Genomic DNA, 20,492 nt, shown 5'->3' on the forward strand with positions numbered 1-20,492 from the left:
AAACACAAAAAAAAAAAAAAATAAAAAATAAAAACAAAACAAAAAACAAACAAATAAAAACAAAACAAACAAAAATAAACGATAACCGTTTTACGTACTAAAGTACAGAAAATTATTTACCTTTGCAGTTCCACAGTTTCAATATAATTATTTTTTTCCGATCACAGTATGTATAAAAATCAGCTATTGTCTACGATGGTGATGATGAAATATTGTGCAAGGAAATAAATAATCCAGGAAAGAACAACTTTTCACTTTCAATTTCTTATAAATCGAGTGCTGTCAAAGGCACGAATAAATCAATAAATCAAATTATTGTAATATTATCTCTATTCTCTAATAATTTATGACACATTATAAACAATCCAGAAAATAACGATTTTGAATTAGATATTCTCCCTGGCGAGTCAATCCAAGTCACGAAATGAATTATAGTGAATATGTGACACCTCGTCTGAAAACGGTATTAAGTCGGGATGATTAAGATTAAGATGCTGAAAATGGAGTTTGTAGCCAGAAATATCATGTTTAAGTTGAGTTTATATGCTTTATAGAGGAGAAGGAATGTCGTATTTTATTGTGCTAAATACCACCGTTTCATATTTTTGACCAGTTTAACTATAATTTGACTATAATTTAACATCTGGTCCATCCTGACATAATACCGTTTTGAGACGAGGGGTCACATATATAGTATTTTTCACTCATCACACACACACACACACTCACACACACACACACACACACACATAAAATATCTAAAAAATATTTAGTTAAAAATTAGTTTTTGTTTTTTTTTACCTGTGATGGGTATAATTTGTCTTCTCCTGACCAAGTTCGTGTTGTTAATCCAATGAAATTAAAACACTCCACTGACTTGCTTGTGTGGGTTAAACTAATACCTAATAATAATTTTATCAGCGATTTTGCATCGTACGCATTTGCATTCACAGACCTTAAGGCGAACTTAAATACACACACACAAAAAAAGAAGAAACAAGAATAAATAGACACAGCGTCTTAAAGTAGAAAAGATAAATGATTTAGATAACAATAAAATAAATTAACTCACTCAATCCTAGAGATTTTTGCTACTTTTCAAAATAGGAGAAAAAAATGTATTAAAAATGAGCATGTACATAGATAGTTTTATTCAACTACCATTAACATGTAAAAACTAGAAAACGTTAGCTTTGATACTACGCCTATAATTTGTCTCAGAAAAAATGTAATAATAAATAGGTATGGGGTAAAAGTAACCCCGGGTAAACTACGGATATAGTCGGTGTTAGGGTTGAGTGAGTTAAAGAAGAAAAGATAAATGATTCAGATAACAATAAAATGAATTAAGAAACGCAGTTAAGCTCGTCCGCTCGTCCGCCTACCCTCCTCCTACTAACTATACGACTACACACTGTCGTACTGTCTGTCGTCTGTCGTACGATGACAAAATAAACCCAAATACAACGTTTAACATTTTGGCCAGAAAACACTTTCTGTCGTCTGTCGTACGATAACAAAATAAACCCAAATACAACGTTTAACATTTTGGCCAGAAAACACTTTCTGTCGTCTGTCGTACGATAACAAAATAAACCCAAATACAACGTTTAACATTTTGGCCAGAAAACACTGTCTGTCGTCTGTCGTACGATAACAAAATAAACCCAAATACAACGTTTAACATTTTGGCCAGAAAACACTGTCTGTCGTCTGTCGTACGATGACAAAATAAACCCAAATACAACTAACATTTTGGCCAGAAAACTTGCGCTCCAATATCAGTCGATTAAAATGGCCCTCTACTTGTCAAAAAATCTCAAACTTGGGACGTCGATACTTAGCTAAAAACTCTCAAACCTGGGACTTCTGTTGGAGTTCCAGATGTGAGGGTATTTTTGTTTTTTCAAAAGAAGAGGATTGGATTATTAAAGATGAGTTATCTGGCCAAAAGCTTTAAAATAGGTTGTTGTTTTTTTTTCAAATTAGAGGAATGCACACTCCCCACGACTAAAAAAGACAATAGTCTATAATATTATATACATTTTAAATTTTTGCCATAAAACTTTTATTTCATAATTGTATAGAACAAATCCAATAATATGTAAAAATCCAATTAGAATAAGGAAAAATACACAATTATTTGCATTAATTAATTGTTATTAGGCTGGACGTCTAGACAAACACAAGACGCGTCTACTCAGATTTCTGGAGAGTCCAGCGTGAACCATAGGTGTATAAATGCTATTTATAAATCTATAACGTGAACTGGCAGTCACGTGATTCTTGATTTGTAACGCAATTCGGAATAGGATTCAATAGTCTGATGTCACGTCGCCCAGCAATGCGAGCAACGTGGTTCTCAACAAATAACATCGGTACTTTTTATTCTTCATGCTGGCTCGAACTTTTCATATGTCATGTGATCAGAATGTATAAAATTCAAAACATGATCATATTTATAATGTTTTTTCTCCTCTGGATAAACTTTTATGTTCGTCGGAGAAGTACGTCATAAGGGCGTCTGCCATTGTTCCGATAGTTTAGAACCAGTTTCTAAGTTACTCTGCGTCATTACGGGGGAAGTGGCGTCACGACTGTTGAAGCCTATTGGGGTACGAGGTACGAGTTCATAATAATTTATTGAAAAATAGAAAATACACATTCCCCTGCTTGACAATGAGTCTAAACCAAGACATCTTTAACTCACTCAACCCTAACACCGACTATATCCGTTGTTTACCCGGGGCTACTTTTACCCCATGCCTATTTATTACATTTTTCTGAGACAAATCATAGGCGTAGTATCAAAGCTAACGTTTTCTAGTTTTTACATGTTAATGGTAGTTGAATAAAATTATCTATGTACATGCTCATTTTTAATACATTTTTTTCCAATTTTGAAAAGCAACAAAAATCTCTAGGATTGAGTGAGTTAATTCATTTTATTGTTATCTAAATCATTTATCTTTTCTACTTTAAGACGCTGTGTCTATTTATTCTTGTTTCTTTTTTTTTTTTGTGTGTGTTTTTTGAAAAGCAACAAAAATCTCTAGGATTGAAGGAGTTAACAAATTCTTACTCCGGAAAGACACGTATTAAAAAAATCTGGCCAGAAAACTCGTCCTTCAAAAAAAAAATATCGATGATTTTAATGACTCTCATCTTGGTAAAAATAACCTCTCAAAACAGGGACTAGTCGCGAAGTCCCATTATATCAAAGTCCCAGGTTTGAAGTTTTTGAACAGGATGAGGGCAATTTAAATCGATCTATATTTGAAGGATGAGTTTCCTGGCCAAATTTTTAAATTATACGAGTTTTTCGAGAGTACGGCGGTTAAGTAGTAGTGAATGCATTCTGACCTTGGTTAGATTCACGCAACACTGAGCAGGGTGAATGTATGCCGAGCAACAGGTGACAATGGCGGGGAGAGAAATATAACATTTAATTAAAATGCTTCTTTACGGACGACGTTCCTGTGAGTGTCCTTTGACGCCCATTAAAACCAGGTAACACATTATTGTTTTTGTTTTTAAGGGTTTTACAACGCTTGCAACACACTTAGGTTATATCAGCGCCAGTAAAAAGGAAGAAAATGGGATAGTAAAAAGTTCTGGAATTACAATTAAAGAACAAAAGAAAAGGTAAGACAAGGGGGACTTGGTTCAAATAGCAAACAGACGTAGATTCCAAGAGCACACTATCAAAGTACTTAGTTTGAGATAACCTAAAAGTCTCATCCAGACACAAGTACAGGTCCCAAGAGGAATTCACTCAAATGTTTACCAATCATATAATATAATATGTAAACTAAACATAATTCAATGCATAACAGAGAGATGATTTACAAGGAAAAAAAATATGATCTCCCAAAACTAACTATACTTTCGACTGTTTTCCTCTCAGCCAGGGCATCTGGGCAGGACCAGGACAAAACCAAGTAATCTCATTCCAAGACAAAGATAGAAAGCAGGTTGGAAAACAGATATATGGGGATAGAAGACACAGTATGTACCTCCCTGCCCACTATGAGAGAGGTAACACATTAGAAAGAAACTGGAGGCAGCAGAAATGTGGTTACTTAGAAGGATGTTAAGAATTCCATGGGCAGATAAGAAAACTAATGAAGAAGTATTAGAGCAAGCTGAAACTAAAAGGTTACTAATTCATACAATAAGAAAAAGACAAATGCAATTTTTAGGGCACATAAATGTTTTGAACATCTTGCTCTCACAGGAAAGATAGAAGGCAAAAAGAGTAAAGGTTGACCAAGAAAAACGTATATGAATAGTTTGAACAGCTGGGTGACAAATAAAGAGAAGAGTAATATTACTTTTCTGAGGTTATCTGATCAGAGAGATGAATGACGTACCATGATCACCGATGTCTGGCACAGATTTGGTACTTGAAGAAGAAGAAGAAGAAGAAGAAGAAGAAGAAGAAGAAGAAGAAGAAGAAGAAGAAGAAGAACACCTGAGTCAAGTTGGGTAAATAAGAAGCTAACAATTCTAGGCGCGAAGCTACAATGTAATGCTAACAACGATAGAGGCTGACGCATAATAATGAATATCTCAACAACAACAAAATCGGGAGCGTGAGTAAAGAGCCTTTTCCAAGGACTCAACTATGTGCCGAGCGAGGCTCGAACCAAGGACCTTCCGATCTGAAAGCGAGTGTCACACCATAAGGCCACATAGCCGCACTAAGTTGTTAGTGACTCGTGGACGTCTGAAACTGGAGCCAAATTGTCGTGAATCTTCGAATTTTACGTAATAGCGGGCAGGTCTGGGAATGCACTTTGTACCATCCATCGTGCGGCTATGTGGTCTTGTGATATGACACTCGCTTTCGGATCGGAAGGTCCTTGGTTTGAGCGCAGCCATTGTTAAGTACACAGCCTGACATTGAAAACCAAAAAGACTGGCATTTTGAAGTCATTATTTGGTTTTTGCACCGCATAGTGTGAGTTGTCGTTAGTAGAGCTCATGGAAAAAGTGGTCCCATTGGTTGAACTATTGAATACAACTCACGATTTGTTTTCTTTTGTGGCCAAAGACTGGCATTTTGACGTCATTTTTTGATCAGTGTCAGGCAAAAGATAGAATGCGATTGGCCAAGGAGTTCACAACATTGCCATCCGGAAGTATAACGGACCAACACACAAACTCTGTGTAACCATGAACTTTTATAGTCTGGTTAATACAGTTTAGTGAGAACAACTCACAAACGCGGATGGCAAAATCAATAACAAAGGCCTGAGTGACGTCATCTGCATACTATCTATAAGTTAACGATGGCTATGGTTCGAGCCTCCCTCGGCGCATAGTTGAGTCCTTGGAAAAGGGTCTTTACTCACATTCTCTTACCGTACTCAGGTGTGAAATGAGTAGGTTGGCCTTTAACAGCGTTGTCTCTGCCCGAGAAAAAATTAAATTAATATCGCCTAACAGGCGTCATGACTCGTTCTATATGTTTCGTTATGCTGCAGGGACACTTTTGTAAAGCGCTTTGAGCAAGTTTAGTGGATATGTCCCTTTTTAAAAGCTCACGTTGTGTTTAGTATTTTTAAACAGTACATTCCATCCAAATATATATATATATATATATATATATATATATATATATATATATATATATATATATATATCTTTCACTATTACATTGCTATCTAAAATAACAATAATATTATCATAATAACAATAATATTTTATTTTCCTACTTTACTATCCCCTCGCATAATCACATAACATCACGTATACATATCACATTTCACTATTACACTGTTATCTAAAAATAACACAATATAATTTCACTGACACATTATATCACATTTCACTATTTACAATATTATATTAAAAAACACAATATTAAATCGCAGATACGTTATATCACATTTCACTATTACCTTGATATCTAAAAATAACACAATATAATATGACACACACTATTTCACGTTTCATACAACACGGCTTGTTATCAATAAGAAACAAATCACATTTGCAATTGTATTGTTATCTAAATAAAAATAACATATTACACACACACACACACACACGCACACACACAGTATATCACATATCATACAACACGTTTTTGATATCAATAACAAACGACAATGATCTTCTTACTGACTGACTGCTGCTTCGGCTACTGACAAGACTACTACTACTTTACTATGAGGGTAATTAAAAACACATGGCGAGAACAGAACCACACTGTGTGGTGAGAACAGAACAGAAGTCAGTGTCGACTGTAATCAGAGAGATTGTATAGCTAAAACTCTCTGCTGTAATGGAGAAGTTGGGAGTTAGACTAGGCCTATCTAAAAAAAAAGTAGTAGCCTGAAACCAGTAAGTAGTGACTTGGGACGACGAGAGAGATTGAGAATTGAGAGGTGACTTACTTCACAATACACAAAATTATAGCCAGATTATTTATTGCATAAAACGCCAAAAATTAAAAAAAAATTGCTAAATAGTTTGAAAATTCCCGTAAAAATATAGGTAAACCTTTATTCTCTTATCACATAGCCATGACAAATTTCACTTTTTCTAGTTAAAGGGTGAAAATGGGTAAATTTTTTGCCATATGTCAATTAATCGATGTGTACTTATTTGCAGGTCTGATAACCCAATTCCTTATATTATGCTCATTGTTGTAATTGGAATATCAAAAGATGACGCGAAATATTGTCCATTAAAACAATGTTAAACTTGGCCCATAAGTGGATTCGGATGTCAGTAGTACTTACTTGTATGAACACGTCGGCATTAATCAATTATATGGGTATCGGCATGTATCTAATTACAAGTTTTATAACCCAAAATTTTATTGGCTCATTTTGTACGAGAATGATAATGTACATAACAACAGTATTAATTCAAACCCATAATTGTGTTCTGTTATCAAACCCATCTGATATGTACACCTAGCCAAAAACAAATTACAAAATTCCGAACCCAATTTATCCGAGCAAGCCAATAAATAGCTTTTTACAAAAAAAAACCCAACAAAAAAGAGTGAAAATTGAGAGGCTTCGTATGGAAAGTGTATTGTTCCAATACGAAGCCTCTCCATTTTCACTTTTCGTTTGTATGTTCACGATCACAGGCTTCACGGAGCCCCAGCCGCTTTCTAAATAGCTTTTTAAAGTACAATATTTGGCATTTCAAAAGCCAAACTGGCAATCCTCCAACACACCCTGCCTGCTGACTGACTGAATGAATGAATGCTGACTGTGATCTTCGGTCATACTGGTCGCAAACTGTGCAGACGCGATGGCAAACCAAACGAAACGAATAGAAAATAGAATTAGCTATGATATAGTAGGGTCTTACGTACTTTGGCAAAGAAACTTTTTTTTTTCAATTTTCCAGAACAAAATTGTGACCCGTCGTCTTAAAACGGTATTGTGTAAGGATGGACCAGATGCTAAATAGTCAAATTATAGTTAAACTGGTCAAAAATATGAAACGTTGGTATTTAGCACAGTAAAATACGATATTCCTTTTCCTCTATAAGGCATATGAACTCAACTTAAGCATGATATTTCTGGCTACATTTTCAGCATCTTAATCATCCCGGCTTAATACCGTTATGAGACGAGAGGTCACAATTATGACGTCAAATATTGACCGAATAGAAAGACCCTCACTCAGTATGTCAACTTCCTAGTATTAAAAATGACATTTTTTTGAAGTAGCGGCGTCCTTTTTAACCAATTAACAATCTGAAAAAATCTGAAAAAAACCCCCCAACAAAATAGGTATCTAAAATTTAGCCAGAAAACTCGTCCTTCGAATATCTATCGATCGATTACAATTTTCTTCTTGGCAAAAACTCTCAATCTTCGGGGGTTTGCTAGGACTTAATTTAAGCCAAATGGAGAACACGCGGGCTTATCCTGCCTATGACATACAGCCTTACGGCTGTATGTACTTACCGTGCCAAAACACAGGGCGGTAATCCACTAACAAGCTGCCAACTCAGGGGTTTTTAGATTATTATTATTATTATTATTATTATTATTATTATTATTATTATTATTATTATTATTATTATTATTATTATTATTATTATTATTATTATTATTATTATTATTATTATTATTATTATTAGAAGAAGAAGAAGAAGAAGAAGAAGAAGAAGAAGAAGAAGAAGAAGAAGAAGAAGAAGAAGAAGAAGAAGAAGAAGAAGAAGAAGAAGAAGAAGAAGAAGAAGAAGAAGAAGAAGAAGAGGAGGAGGAAAAGGAAGAAGATGGAGGAGGAGGAGGAGGAGGAGGAGGAGGAAGAAAAGAAGAAGAAGAAAAAGAAGAAGAAGAAGAAGAAGAAGAAGAAGAAGAAGAAGAAGAAGAAGAAGAAGAAGAAGAAGAAGAAGAAGAAGAAGAAGAAGAAGAGCTGAAGTAGTACTAGTTAACGATTCAAGGGATATAATCCAGGCATTTTACTGAAGACAAAATATAAACACGAGTAGTCTCCTTTAGACTTTAAAAGCTGGGGTGCATTTTGACCCGGTGATACTTGGTGGAATGTTCCTCTCAGCATCGTCATCATTGTGGTTATCATCATCATCATCATCATCATCATCATCATCATCATCATCATCATCATCATCATCATCATCATCATCATCATCATCATCATCATCATCATCATCATCATCATCATCATCATCATCATCATATCATCATCATCATCATCATATCATCATCATCATCATCATCATCATCATCATCATCATCATCATCATCATCATCATCATCAACAACAACAACAACATCATCGTAGTGGTCACAATCGTACAGTTATTACAAGTTGAACATTGAAACACCTGTTTTAATCTGTGTTGAACTCGTGTAAAAGAACGAGTGTTTGTTCGGATTTTCTGTTTTGTATTTGGACTAAGACAAAGACACACACACACACACACACAAAATCTATCTCTGTCCCTCCAAATCTATTTCATACTCATTATGTTGAAGGCTGGATGCGTTATTACCATTCATTTTTTTAATTATTTGTCTGAGGCGTGTGATGGTGGTGGTGGTGGTGGTGGAGGGGGGGGGGGGGGGGGGGGGCGGGGTTCACCAGCAGACGGTAATTCATCTAGTCATTCGAGTTGGAAATGGGATGAATAAAGGGAAAATTTATTTTTTTTAAATTCATTTTTCATTATGAACATTTACATTCAGAAACAACAACCGAAGAACTGATTTCAACAACACAAGGAAACATCCAATTGACTCATCACCTTAACACACATGATGACATTATAAAGCTTAGAACATTTGCATTAGACAGAGATTTATGGAGACAGATTACTAACTGGATAATAGAAACAGACTGACAAACTCGAAGTGACGCATACATTCACTGCAAGCGTCCATAAAGACTGCGCAGCCATATTAATCCCCCTCGTGGATCTTTACCTTGCAGTGGTGAGGGGGCTTGAGGCACACGGGGGGGCAAAGGTGTAAATCCCGGTCGACCGTCACGAGACCATCCCGGGTATCGAGCCAACGAGCCACATGAGCTGCTCGCCCCGGTGTGTGACTAAATTTGATCCAAACCCGGTGCCCGAATAGCAGCCCTATCCCGGGCGCCACACTATTATCCTTATGTCGAGTCCCAATCAGTCCCGTCAATGGCGAAGCGGTCTGCCGCCTAGCCAAATAATACCGCGTTCGTGTCGCCAGGGTCGTCGGCACGTCCGAAAAAAAAGCAAACGTCCCATGCATCAATCGATTCGCGGCCTGCCGATCGGAAAATGCGACGGCGGGGATGGCGAACTGACGCACATATTGTCCCTGAACGTCGAGAGCCAGAGTATGGCAAAAATGAGCTTTTATCAAAGCTATTGACCGTTCACTGCGTAGATATCCTCCTGTTACAGGAGACCCACCTTTATTCAGGCGCGCAATCTTCCCGATTCCAGATCCCAGGCTATACGGTGGTCCAACGCGAGGACACTTCGAGGCTCAAAGGAGGGGTTAGCGTTTACGCTAAAGAGCCATCGAAGGTAAGGGTCATTGAGAGCGTAACTGACAGCAATGGGGTGAACCGAATTTCCGTGGAAGTAGGTGGACTGTGTTTGCATAATATTTACAAACCACCTAGAGCGACTTGGACTACACCACCGGTTCCGGTGGTCAGCCATCCTTCCATCTGTCTGGGAGACTTTAATAGCCACCATCACGAATGGGGCTACCGAGACTGCAACGAGGCAGGAAGACAACTCCGCTCATGGATGGACTGTAATGATCTACACCTAGTGTACGATCCTACAGCCAAGGGTACCTTCCGGGGTACCCGCCATAAGAAGGAGTATACTCCAGACCTCACCCTCGTAACGAAAGGCGCGAACGGTGAACCGCTGCAGGTGAAGCGGACAGTCCTCGGGGACTTTCCGCATAGCCAGCACAGGCCGGTTCTTGTCACAGCTGGGGTGACAATACCGAGGGTGCAGTCTCTCCCACTTTGCAGATGGAATTTCAGGAAGGCTGACTGGGAGGAATTCAGTTCCTATATCGAGCAGGTCTGCCTTGCCATTCCTCCCAAGTCCAAGAATATAACCAGATTCAGTAGGCTACTGGTTAAGAGGGCTCAACGCTCTATTCCACGGGGCAAACGGAAATTCTACACCCCTTGCTGGACAGCAGAGTCGGAAGAGCTGTACCGAGAGTACCAGCAGACCCAGTCCCAGGACGCAGCCGATAGACTACTTCAGTCTCATGCAGAGGGAGGGAAGCAACGGTGGCAGGAGACCGTGGAAAGTCTCGACTTTACACACTCCAGCCGCCACGCTTGGCGTTTGATAAAGAAATTGGACCCAGATCGGAATTTCGCGAAGGCTGCACCGGAATGCGAGGCAGACACAATTGCCAAGAACATTAAGAACCGTAGTAAGCGGGTCCCTAATCAGGCTTTTGAGCGCGGTGTCCGCAAGGTGTACCGTACGATTTTGGATTCGCTACCTGCGAAGGAGTCGGACTGGACGGCCCCGTTCAGTCCCCGAGAAGTGGGTGCAGCCATTAGCGAAGTGAAGAACGGCAAAGCAGCAGGGATAGATGGTGTATATCCCGATATGGTGACGCATCTGGGCCCCAGGGCACGGGCCTGGCTAGCAGAGGCAATGTCTGACATCCTTGCAAAAGGAAAGCTTCCACAAGTGTGGAAGCACGCGAAGATAGTTGCCATCCTGAAGCCAGGGAAGCCGGCGAAGGAGGCAGACAGTTAAAGACCCATATCGCTGCTGAGCTGTCTTTACAAATTGTTGGAGCGTGTTCTATTAAACCGATGGGGGCCTGTCCTAGACGCTGCCCTGCCACCTGAGCAGGCAGGCTCAGGGAAGGGAGGTGCACCACGGAGCAGGTCATTGCCCTTACAGAGCATATTGAGCACGGGTTCGAGAGAAAACAGCAAACAGGTGCTGTGTTTATAGACCTATCAGCGGCGTACGATACGGTCTGGTGCGATGGGTTAATGCTCAAACTTGCAAAAATCATAAGGTGCAAAAAGACCTTGAAGTTGTTCTCTTCGATCTTAGGGGAAAGGCAATTCCACGTCGCGCTGGGAGACGTCACGAGCAAAGTAAAGAAATTGAAGAATGGGGTCCCTCAGGGGTCGGTACTTGCGCCAATGTTGTTTAACGTTTACATTAGCGATATGCCGAACACTTCCTCCCTGAGGCTGGGATACGCAGACGACTGGGCACTCGTTACTCAGAGTAAAGTGTGGACCCGTCTCGAGAGCGTAATCCTACTTTGACAAGTGGTACCTGAAGATGAACACTTCAAAAACCGTGGCCACTGCATTTCACTTATGCAGTGGTTGGCACACCCGTAAACTGAATGTCCTAGTCGGGGACCAGCCACTCCCATATGAGCCGCGTCCAAAATATTTAGGGGTGACGTTGGATCGCAGCCTTACCTATCGGGTTCATCTCGAAGGGGTTGCCCGGAAGATAGAGAAACGCAACAGTCTTCTGAGGAAGCTGGTGGGATCGACTTGGGGCGCTAGCCAAGCGCTCCTGAGAACATCCGCCCTGGCACTATGCTATTCCACCGCGGAGTATTGCGCTCCAGTGTGGGGTAGAAGCAGAAACGTTGAGAAGGTGGATGTAAAACTTCGCAAGTCGATGCACATAGTGTCGGGAACGCTAGCAACAACCCCTAGAGAATGGGGCCCGATAATGGCAGCGATCCAGCCCCCCGATGTCCCGAAGGAGACCATTACGGGAAACTGGCTGAGTAAGATCAAAGAGAGAGGGAATGGGGATACCCCTCTCATGCGCATAATGAACGGTGCCCCCCTTTTCGAGCCGAAATAAGTCCCGGCAACCCTTGTACGCAGAATCCCTGACTACGGACAGAGCTGCACATACGAGATGGAAGTCGGTTTGGACGAATTCAATCCCTCGTGGGGGCGGGGACCTACACTCCTCTAAGCTTGGTGAGAAGTTGCCAGGCTTTGATACCAGTAAGAGGAGACACTGGGTAGCTGCGAATCGGCTTCGGTCGAGGAGCTGCCTAACGGCCGGTGCGTTACATCAGTGGGGTCTAACTTCCTGTCCAATATGTCCACGCTGTGGGCAAGAACCCGAAACGGCAGAGCATCTAGTCGAAAGGTGTGTTGTGACGATGCTACCAGGCGGGTTCGCGACGGTGCACGAAAGCGGACCGGACTTTGCTGATTGGGTCGATCGTCATAACATAATAGTGTGAACCATAAGAAGTTGCTGCCATATTAATTCATTTACTGCTCGAATGTGGGATGGATAACACGAAGGATATCACCATGAAAAAAATTGAGCTTTTATATAGCGCAATAGTCTCAAAACGTGCTCAAAGGGCTTTACAAGAGGTCCCTGGCCAATAGCAACACTTAACATGTAGGACGGGACATTACGCCTGTTAGGCGATTTTATAATTTTTTCGGACAGAGACAACGCTGTTAACGGCCAGGTACTCATTTAACACCTAAGTACGGTGAGAGAATGTGAGTGAAGAGCCTTTTCCAAGGACTCAACTATGCGCCGAGCGAGGCTCGAACCCAGGAACTTCCGATCCGAAAGCGAGTGTCATATCACAAGACCATATAGCCACACCATAGAAGAAAGGTGGAGGCAGATAAGGCGTGAGATGAGAAAGTCAGATGGAAATATCAACAGTCGCCTCAAAACGGTATTAAGTCGGGATGGTTAGGATGTTGAAAATTGAATTTATAGCCAGAAATATCAGACTTGTGTTGAGTTTGTATGATTTATTGAGGAGAATGGATACCATATTTTAGGGTGCAAATGCCAATAATTAATATTTTTGACCAGTTTAACACTCGCGAGGACGAGAGAGACGCATGCGCACAACCAACATGACGTTCTCTCTCTAATAACTTTTTCGCCGGTGACGTCACAGACTATGGGTGACGTCCAATCAAGGGACACTACTCTTCCGCTAATCTCATTCCCTATATGTTTACTTATTAAATGTCCATTATGCATGATGATCTCTTAACAGAACATGGCAGGCAGAACTGCATCAAATATGTGCAGATGGAAACTTGGGAACAGTGATGCCTGCCGGAAACGTCAGGCATTCCTGAGACCGGCGATCACATCGTCCTCCACTGTCCAGTAACTAAACTTGAAGGTGGCTATGCATGAAACAGTCCTTCGGGCGTAGGAAGACTTTCGAAGCTGGGTTGCCGAAGTAGATTTGGAGGTGTAGCCATACGCTACTACTACATGCATGATGATATGTAAGGCATCAACGAAGGACCTCCATCATCCTCGGGCTGTGACCTTCATCCCCAGGAAGCTCCAGGTCTCTCATCTCTCCCGCCATGACTATTCTCCAAGTTGCCCTCATCTTTTTTTTTTTCTTCTGGTGTCCAGTCTAGGGCAGATTATGTGTGACACATCGTCTCAAAACGGTATTATGTCGGAACAAACCAGATGCTTAAAAGCTGATATTAGTGTTAAACTGGTCAAAAATATTAATTATTGGCATTTGCACCCTAAAATATGTTATCCATTCTCCTCAATAAATCATACAAACTCAACACAAGTCTGATATTTCTGCTATTTCTGGCATTCCCTATAGAGAGACGCCACCATTGAGATGGATATTCCAAACCATCCTGAAGATGTCTTCAAGTCGCGACAGTAATCAAACCCAGATTCCAACAAGTATAGATAGAACGAAGTTGACGTCACTCCGGCTTTTGTTATTGTTTTTTTTTTTTTTTGCCACCCGCGTTTATGAGTACTTCTCACTAAACTGTATTAATCAGACGATAAACGTTTAAGGTTACACATAGATTTGTGTGTTGGTCCGTTATACTTCCGGATGGCAATCATGTGAGTTCTTAGCCAAGCGGATACTATATATAATTTGTACATATTATTGTGTCCAATACAATTCATTCGTAACTAAGTCTCTTGGTTTTTTAAAAATGTTGATGTAATATTACCACTATCATCAAAAGCAGTTTTCCCCTCACTCAACTGCATACTGCTGAATCAATGGATTAGGTTGAGACAAATTAAATCGAAAGTAGAACTGAGAGAGATGGTTGAGAAAACCAACGAAATAAACAGAACACATGTGGCAAGCCAGTTTAAATTGTATGCAAAGTTAGCAGAGTTTTCTTTAACGTGTTCTTCTTTTTGTCTTAAGAGATCTTTGAACCGGCTCAGACAAAAGTGGAATTCTCCTCCCTCGTAGGAAACACCCGAAAGGTCAGTGATGTTTACTATATAGTCTTTTCCCAGCCGCACGGTGAAAGAAATATTTTTGTCAAGGACAGACGGGGTTGACGTGAGCTCGAGAGCAACAAACGGGCACGTCAAGGTTGACGTGACCTGGACGTAATTACTTACGTCACCCATGAAAACATAATGTAAACCAATCTGTATACTCTTCTGGTCATGACATTTATCAAACCCTGACTCCAGCCTGAATAACGTACACATATCACGTCCAACACAACTCATTCGTAACGGAATCTCTTGTTTGTTAGTTGATTTATCAACATTTTTATTATTAACAACATTTATTAAAGTCATCTTTGCATCTTTGATTGAGTTGTGAAGTCTATTTTCAAAATCATCCCGGGTAAGTTCAAGCACTGGAGTGATTCTAATTATCGCCCTTAGTTGTAACTCTTGTTCGGATTCGCCATCTTGAATAACGCTATCATTGAGTCTATGACAGTCTTTGATTTCTAAAAATAGATTATAATCTGCTAATTGCATATCCATCTTTTCAAATACGTCATCAATATTTGTGGAAAATCCACCATTGATTGCAATGAAGACTGAAGGGTCAACGGGCACGAACACAATGTGTATATAGTATGTCAGTCTCCATATTTCGATGATAGCCGTTTGGCAAGTATCGCTGTCATTCATAAATAGCTTTCCAGGAGCACATGACACAACAGTGCACTCAACCTAAAAAAAAAAAAAGGGGGGGGGGGGGGGGTAGGGGCAAAATAAAGACATTATTGAGCGTCATTTATTGAGCATTTATATAGGGCAATATCCACTAAACGCGTTCAAAGCGCTTTACAAAGGGCCCTTAACCAACAGCAACACTTGACATGTAGGACGAGACACGACGGCTGTTAGGCGGTGTTACAATTTTTTTCGGACCTAGACAAAGCTGTTAACGGCCAGATACTCATTTTACACCTGAGTACGGTGAGCGAATGTGAATAAAGAGCCTTCCCAAGGTCTCAACTATGCGCCGAGCGAGGTTCGAACCCAGGACCTTCCGATCCGAAAGCGAGTGTCATACCATTGGACCACATAGTCTCACATTAGTGACAAATTAGATGAGGGAGCAGGCACAACGGTTAAGATAAAGATCTGAAAAAGTGTGTATGAAACTGTGCCAGAGAAAGCAAGCAAAAATAAAATCATCCCAAAACGTGCGGCTTGTGGTGACACTCGCTTTCGGATCGGAAGGTCCTGGGTTCGAGCCACGATCGGCGCATAGTTGAGTCCTTGGAAAAGGCTCTTTACCGCACTCAGGTGTAAAACGAGTACCTGGCCGTTAACAGCGTTGACTCTGTTCGAAATAAATATGATATCGCCTAACAGGCGTCATGTCCCGTCTTACACGTTAAGTGTTGCTGTTGCCAGGGACCCCTTGTAAAGCGCTTTGAGCACTTTTAGTGGATATTGCGCTATATAAATGCTCATTTTTAAACATCCGTTTTCCGCAACTGGAAAGTTTCTTGGGATGTTATTTTATCTTGTATTTTTTTCTTGCTTTGTCCGGCACTGTTTCAAACATACTGATTAAAAAATACTCGAAATTTAAGATCATCTTAGTCCCAACTTTTAAAGGTTACCACCTCAAAATCCACTTTCGGTTAAAAAAGCCTTTTCATCCATAGCTCCACGCCTATGGAACGCACTTAGTCCTCGGATAATGTCCTGTGAGAATTTATCATCTTTCAGGAAATGTCTGAAGACTGAGCTGTTCCGTGAGGCTTATTTTTTATGAAATAGATGTCGCTTCGATATTGTTTCTGTATTTATGCTTATTATGTAATGTCGTGATTTTTAATTTTATTGTTTTTAAACAGTTTTGTTATGTAAAGCGCCGTAGAGCACGATTAACGTGGATGTTTAGGCGCTATATAAATTCATTATTTACTATTACTATTTACTATTTACTACATATATGCAGTTCTGACATCCGAACGCAGTTATAAGTAGAGTAGTCCATCAGAGCCATTAGGCCCACGGAGATGCAGTTCTATAGCGTGTGACGGACAATAGCAATTGCTTGCTGCCCTTCGGATAGGACGCTAATCTATCGCAAATTACTTTGCGCATATCTAATAGACCCAGCTACCCAATCACTGTTGTGGGAAGGGGGCATCCGGGATCGATCTTGTCCCCTCTGGCCGTGAAACGGGCACTGTACCAACTGATATATCAGGACCGTCCGAAAGCACTTATGGCCTAATTGTTGTAATGGAAAATTGAATGAAAAATAACTTGTATCGTCTGTACTCAATGGTGGAAGCAGTCATACTGCAACCACCGTTGAGTACAGACGATACAAGTTATTTTTCATTATATTTTATTTGTTTTCCACGTTTATTTGTGTACTGTTGTGCTGACGAAGGGTTTGTACCCGAAACGTTCATTGTCTGTTTTGTTCCTATACGAAGCCTTTCCATTTTCAATCTTTCGTTAGAAATCTACATACACGTTTTGCACACCATGTCTTATTTAATTTTGGGCGGATCAGACCTCTGATGTCATCAAATGAAGTAAAACATGTTGCACAAGGCTCAGCATGTTCCAGAGGTTTGATCCATCGACTATCGTTATAGACCACTTCATTTACTGACCCCATTCTCTGAGTCCAAGATGGCGTCTTTCCAACAGAAAACATCGTCATCCTTGTTCTTCATTTCATCTTGGGTCACTGAAATATTATTAAAGTCAATTGAAAATTCCAAAGGATATGTTAACCAAATAGAATTACAAATTTGAGATTTGTAAACATCCAAAACGTTACACAAGTAACAAAACAGGTTTTTGGCTGAAATGACTCGCAGAGCTGGAAGCACAGGCAAATTGTGACAGAGATTTTTGAGAAGTTGGTCGGCGTTGTCCGGACACGTATCGAAATACTTGTATCGTTGTTGGACTACTTCGTCCGGTAATTGACACATACTGCCGTGTTCTCGTATGGGAACTGCTCTACAAGAAGATATCTCCTCCCAGGATTGAAATACTGTTTTGATTAAATCATATTTATGTGTAAAATGGTAAATAGATAAATGGTCGTTGGGACAAACGATACCAGTTTTAATTCGTTCAAGACTGTTCGTTGGGTTGTAATTCTGACCAGGGTTGTTGTTATTAGAATCGGTGTCCGTGTAATATCCATTGCATTGAGTACAGAATTTATTCTTGAAGACAAAACCTGTTCTTCTATCCACGTATGGAATAATGAATTCTGTATTATTACTCGCCGGCACTTCTTCACATTTTCTTCGGGTAATTGTATCTTCCCATATAGGCGGACACTTGCTTATAAGACGAAGAGACTCTGTTGAAAAATACGAAAGTAACTTTTGACAGCGCATTCTGTCGAAAAGTTCAATCAGCTCGTTATATTCATTATCATTCGTCGCGGACGTGTTGGCGCCCTCCACCAGGAAATGTTGGTTGGACCAATCAGATGACGGACAACACGTCCCTTTGGTTGTACAATCGGGGTCACATGTACAAGGAAAACAAAGAGGATATTCACAATGTTCTGGTTGATATATTAGCTTACCATTTTGACACGAGCGCCCACAGACGTCGTTGTAAATTGACGGCCAGTTTTCCATGGTAACACTTCCGGCAATTGATTCTGGTTCCAACCCCAATTGACGGAATCGATCAGCATCAATGACGAAAATGAAAGTTAGCAATAAAATTAACAGCCTAAATGTCTTTCTGTAAAGCATTTTCGAAAATTTCTGAAATGAAGTTAATAGTATATAAAGTCAAATAAGTCACACTACTAAACGGTTGTAAAAATAGGAATGCAACAACTTAACCTTCTCCTTACCAACCACAAGAAAATCGTCACATTTGTTACGATGCAACCACAATTAGATCATTCTGATTTGTTTTATATGTGAAATTTCTTAAAGAAAATGTATTTGCTGTATCTATAAACAAACTAACACAGTGTTGTAGAGCTCATTTTGCTGAAGAATATTATGCATAGAATGTACTTGTTGCTTTCTGTTTGAGTAAAAAAAATTCTATTTTTGTATTGGGTGGTTGAGGAGTTTTGGGGAAACTTCTGAAAATAACCAGTAAGGAGAAGAGTTAAAATAGAATAAATTACTACAAATTTTCGAGCTTAGAGTCTTTATTGGGGTTCCGTAGATCAGCTTCACAATCAAAGGGATTGAGTTCGATCCCAGGTGCAGTCGAGATTTTTCCGACCCCCCCCCTCTCTCTGTCCACCCAGCAGTGGTAGCTAGGTCTGTTAGATGTGGTGGAGATTTCTTTATGATAGACTAGCATCCTATCCGAAGGGTAGCAAAGCAATTACAATTCGCTCTCTAGCAGCCAGTATAAACTCCGGCTCCGTGGGCCAAATGGCTCTGAAGAACTACTTTTTTTAGAGTCTTTAAAGAAGTATGAAATTGTACCCGCAGTTGAAACATTTGAAATACACCATGCACATTTTGGATAACATCGTGTAGCGATAAGAAATTCCGCAACAAATGTTTGCAACGAATCTTCAAGATATTCTGGCCAAACACAATCTCAAATGAGGACCTGGGAACGAGAGCTGAAGTGGGGTCTCATAAGAGGAGAAGGCAATGGTTGGGGCATGTCTGTCGCAGACCTGATGAAACACTAAGGAAGGCTATGCGATGGACACCCCAAGGAAAGGGGAAGCGAGGCCTCCCTACTGAGACTTGAAGATGTACCGTGGAGATGGACCTAAATCAGAGAGGTCTATCCCTCGAGATGGCCCCGAGAATAGCTGCTGACATTGCAATGTATCAAGTGCCAGCAGGCCAGAAGAGGATTGAGTGAGTGAATAAGATTTAGATCAGCATCCATTCTTGCGGCTACGTGGTCTTGGAGTATAGCACTTGCCTTCGGATAGGAAGGTCCTGGGTTCGAGTCTTAATCTGAGTCGCGCATAGTTGATTCCCTGGAAAAGGCTCGTTACTCACATTCTCTTACCGTACTTGGGTGTAAAATAAAAAAAAAATAGGGAATAGGCACCGGTGTAAGATAAAGATCTGGACAAATTTATGAAAAAGATGCCAGACAAAAGCAAGCAAGAAAAATGCACGGAAAAAAAATCCCCCCAAAAATCAGTCTTCCTCTACTGGGAATCGAACCTCTGACCTTCTGATTACCGGTAACAATGAGTAGGCTGTCTCAGTGGAACTGGGGAACCTTGTCAGTCCACGGTTAGGCTGATAAGCACCAGGAGAAAACAAATACTCCAACCCAGTGGAACCCCGTGTGGCGGATAGGGGAATGTCCTGCAATGGGGGTAGGCGTGAATATCCAATAAGCAGTGCAGGATCAAAGCATGGGAGGTCCATTGGCCGTGTACCCATTACCCTGTACTAGGACCAATGCATGGTCAGATTTGGATCAACAGCCTTGTGCGACAACTATCGAGAAGAAGGACAGTTCAAAATGAACCATGGGCAGGTATAACCTAGTGGGAATTGCCACCATATAAGGAAATGAGACCTATAAAGAAAAAACAGTCCTCTCAGTCAAGAACACCCTGCTCACCACTAAAAACTTTAAATGTTGTAGAAACTATGAACAGAGGCTATGGGAAACTATCTCTGTTTAATCACCCAAGAAGAAAAGGTTAACACTGTAAGGAATGTTATGCCCTGACACTGGCTGCTAGGACATAACCCGAACGAGTCCGGAGTTGACCGTACCTTCCTTTGGTTGTTAGGTATTCTGAACACCTCAC

The 20,492-nt window shown here is 40.4% G+C and overlaps 2 protein-coding genes across 10 annotated transcripts in view; both read right to left on the reverse strand.

The window, feature by feature from the left end:
• LOC144959932 (ras-related protein ced-10-like) overlaps positions 1–6,305 on the reverse strand; it is a 63,674-nt gene extending 57,369 nt beyond the window's left edge. The window contains exons 1-3 of one of the 9 annotated variants that reach the window (XM_078892792.1): positions 6,134–6,305; positions 802–966; positions 121–399 (exon numbers count right to left, since the gene is read on the reverse strand). The gene's annotated coding sequence lies outside the window, so the exon portion shown is untranslated. Of the gene's footprint in view, positions 1–120; positions 455–801; positions 967–6,129 lie in introns of all 9 variants that reach the window. The other 8 variants (XM_078892793.1, XM_078892795.1, XM_078892790.1 and 5 more) reach the window with 8 other exon arrangements.
• Positions 6,306–14,218: 7,913 nt separating this feature from the next.
• Positions 14,219–18,766, reverse strand: LOC144959620 (uncharacterized). Its single transcript, XM_078892256.1, has 2 exons — positions 17,371–18,766; positions 14,219–15,451 (listed from the first exon to the last, which is right to left on the reverse strand). Exons 1-2 carry the CDS (start codon positions 18,481–18,483, stop codon positions 14,519–14,521), a joined length of 2,046 nt encoding a protein of 681 aa, XP_078748382.1. The 5' UTR covers positions 18,484–18,766; the 3' UTR covers positions 14,219–14,518.
• Positions 18,767–20,492: the final 1,726 nt, after the last annotated feature.

This window comes from Berghia stephanieae, chromosome 14, assembly GCF_034508935.2.
Source record: "Berghia stephanieae isolate SIO BIC M18660-M18661 chromosome 14, UCSD_Bste_1.3, whole genome shotgun sequence".
In the NCBI taxonomy this organism is placed as follows: Eukaryota; Metazoa; Mollusca; class Gastropoda; order Nudibranchia; family Aeolidiidae; genus Berghia; species Berghia stephanieae.

Excerpts from the sequence above, each read along its gene's own strand:
- LOC144959620 (XM_078892256.1), bottom strand. The coding sequence starts at position 18,483 with ATGCTTTACAGAAAGACATTTAGGCTGTTAATTTTATTGCTAACTTTC. Across the intron at positions 15,452-17,370 it reads TCTTGGACTCAGAGAATGGG|GTTGAGTGCACTGTTGTGTC; the intron begins GTCAGTAAATGA and ends TTTTTTTTTTAG.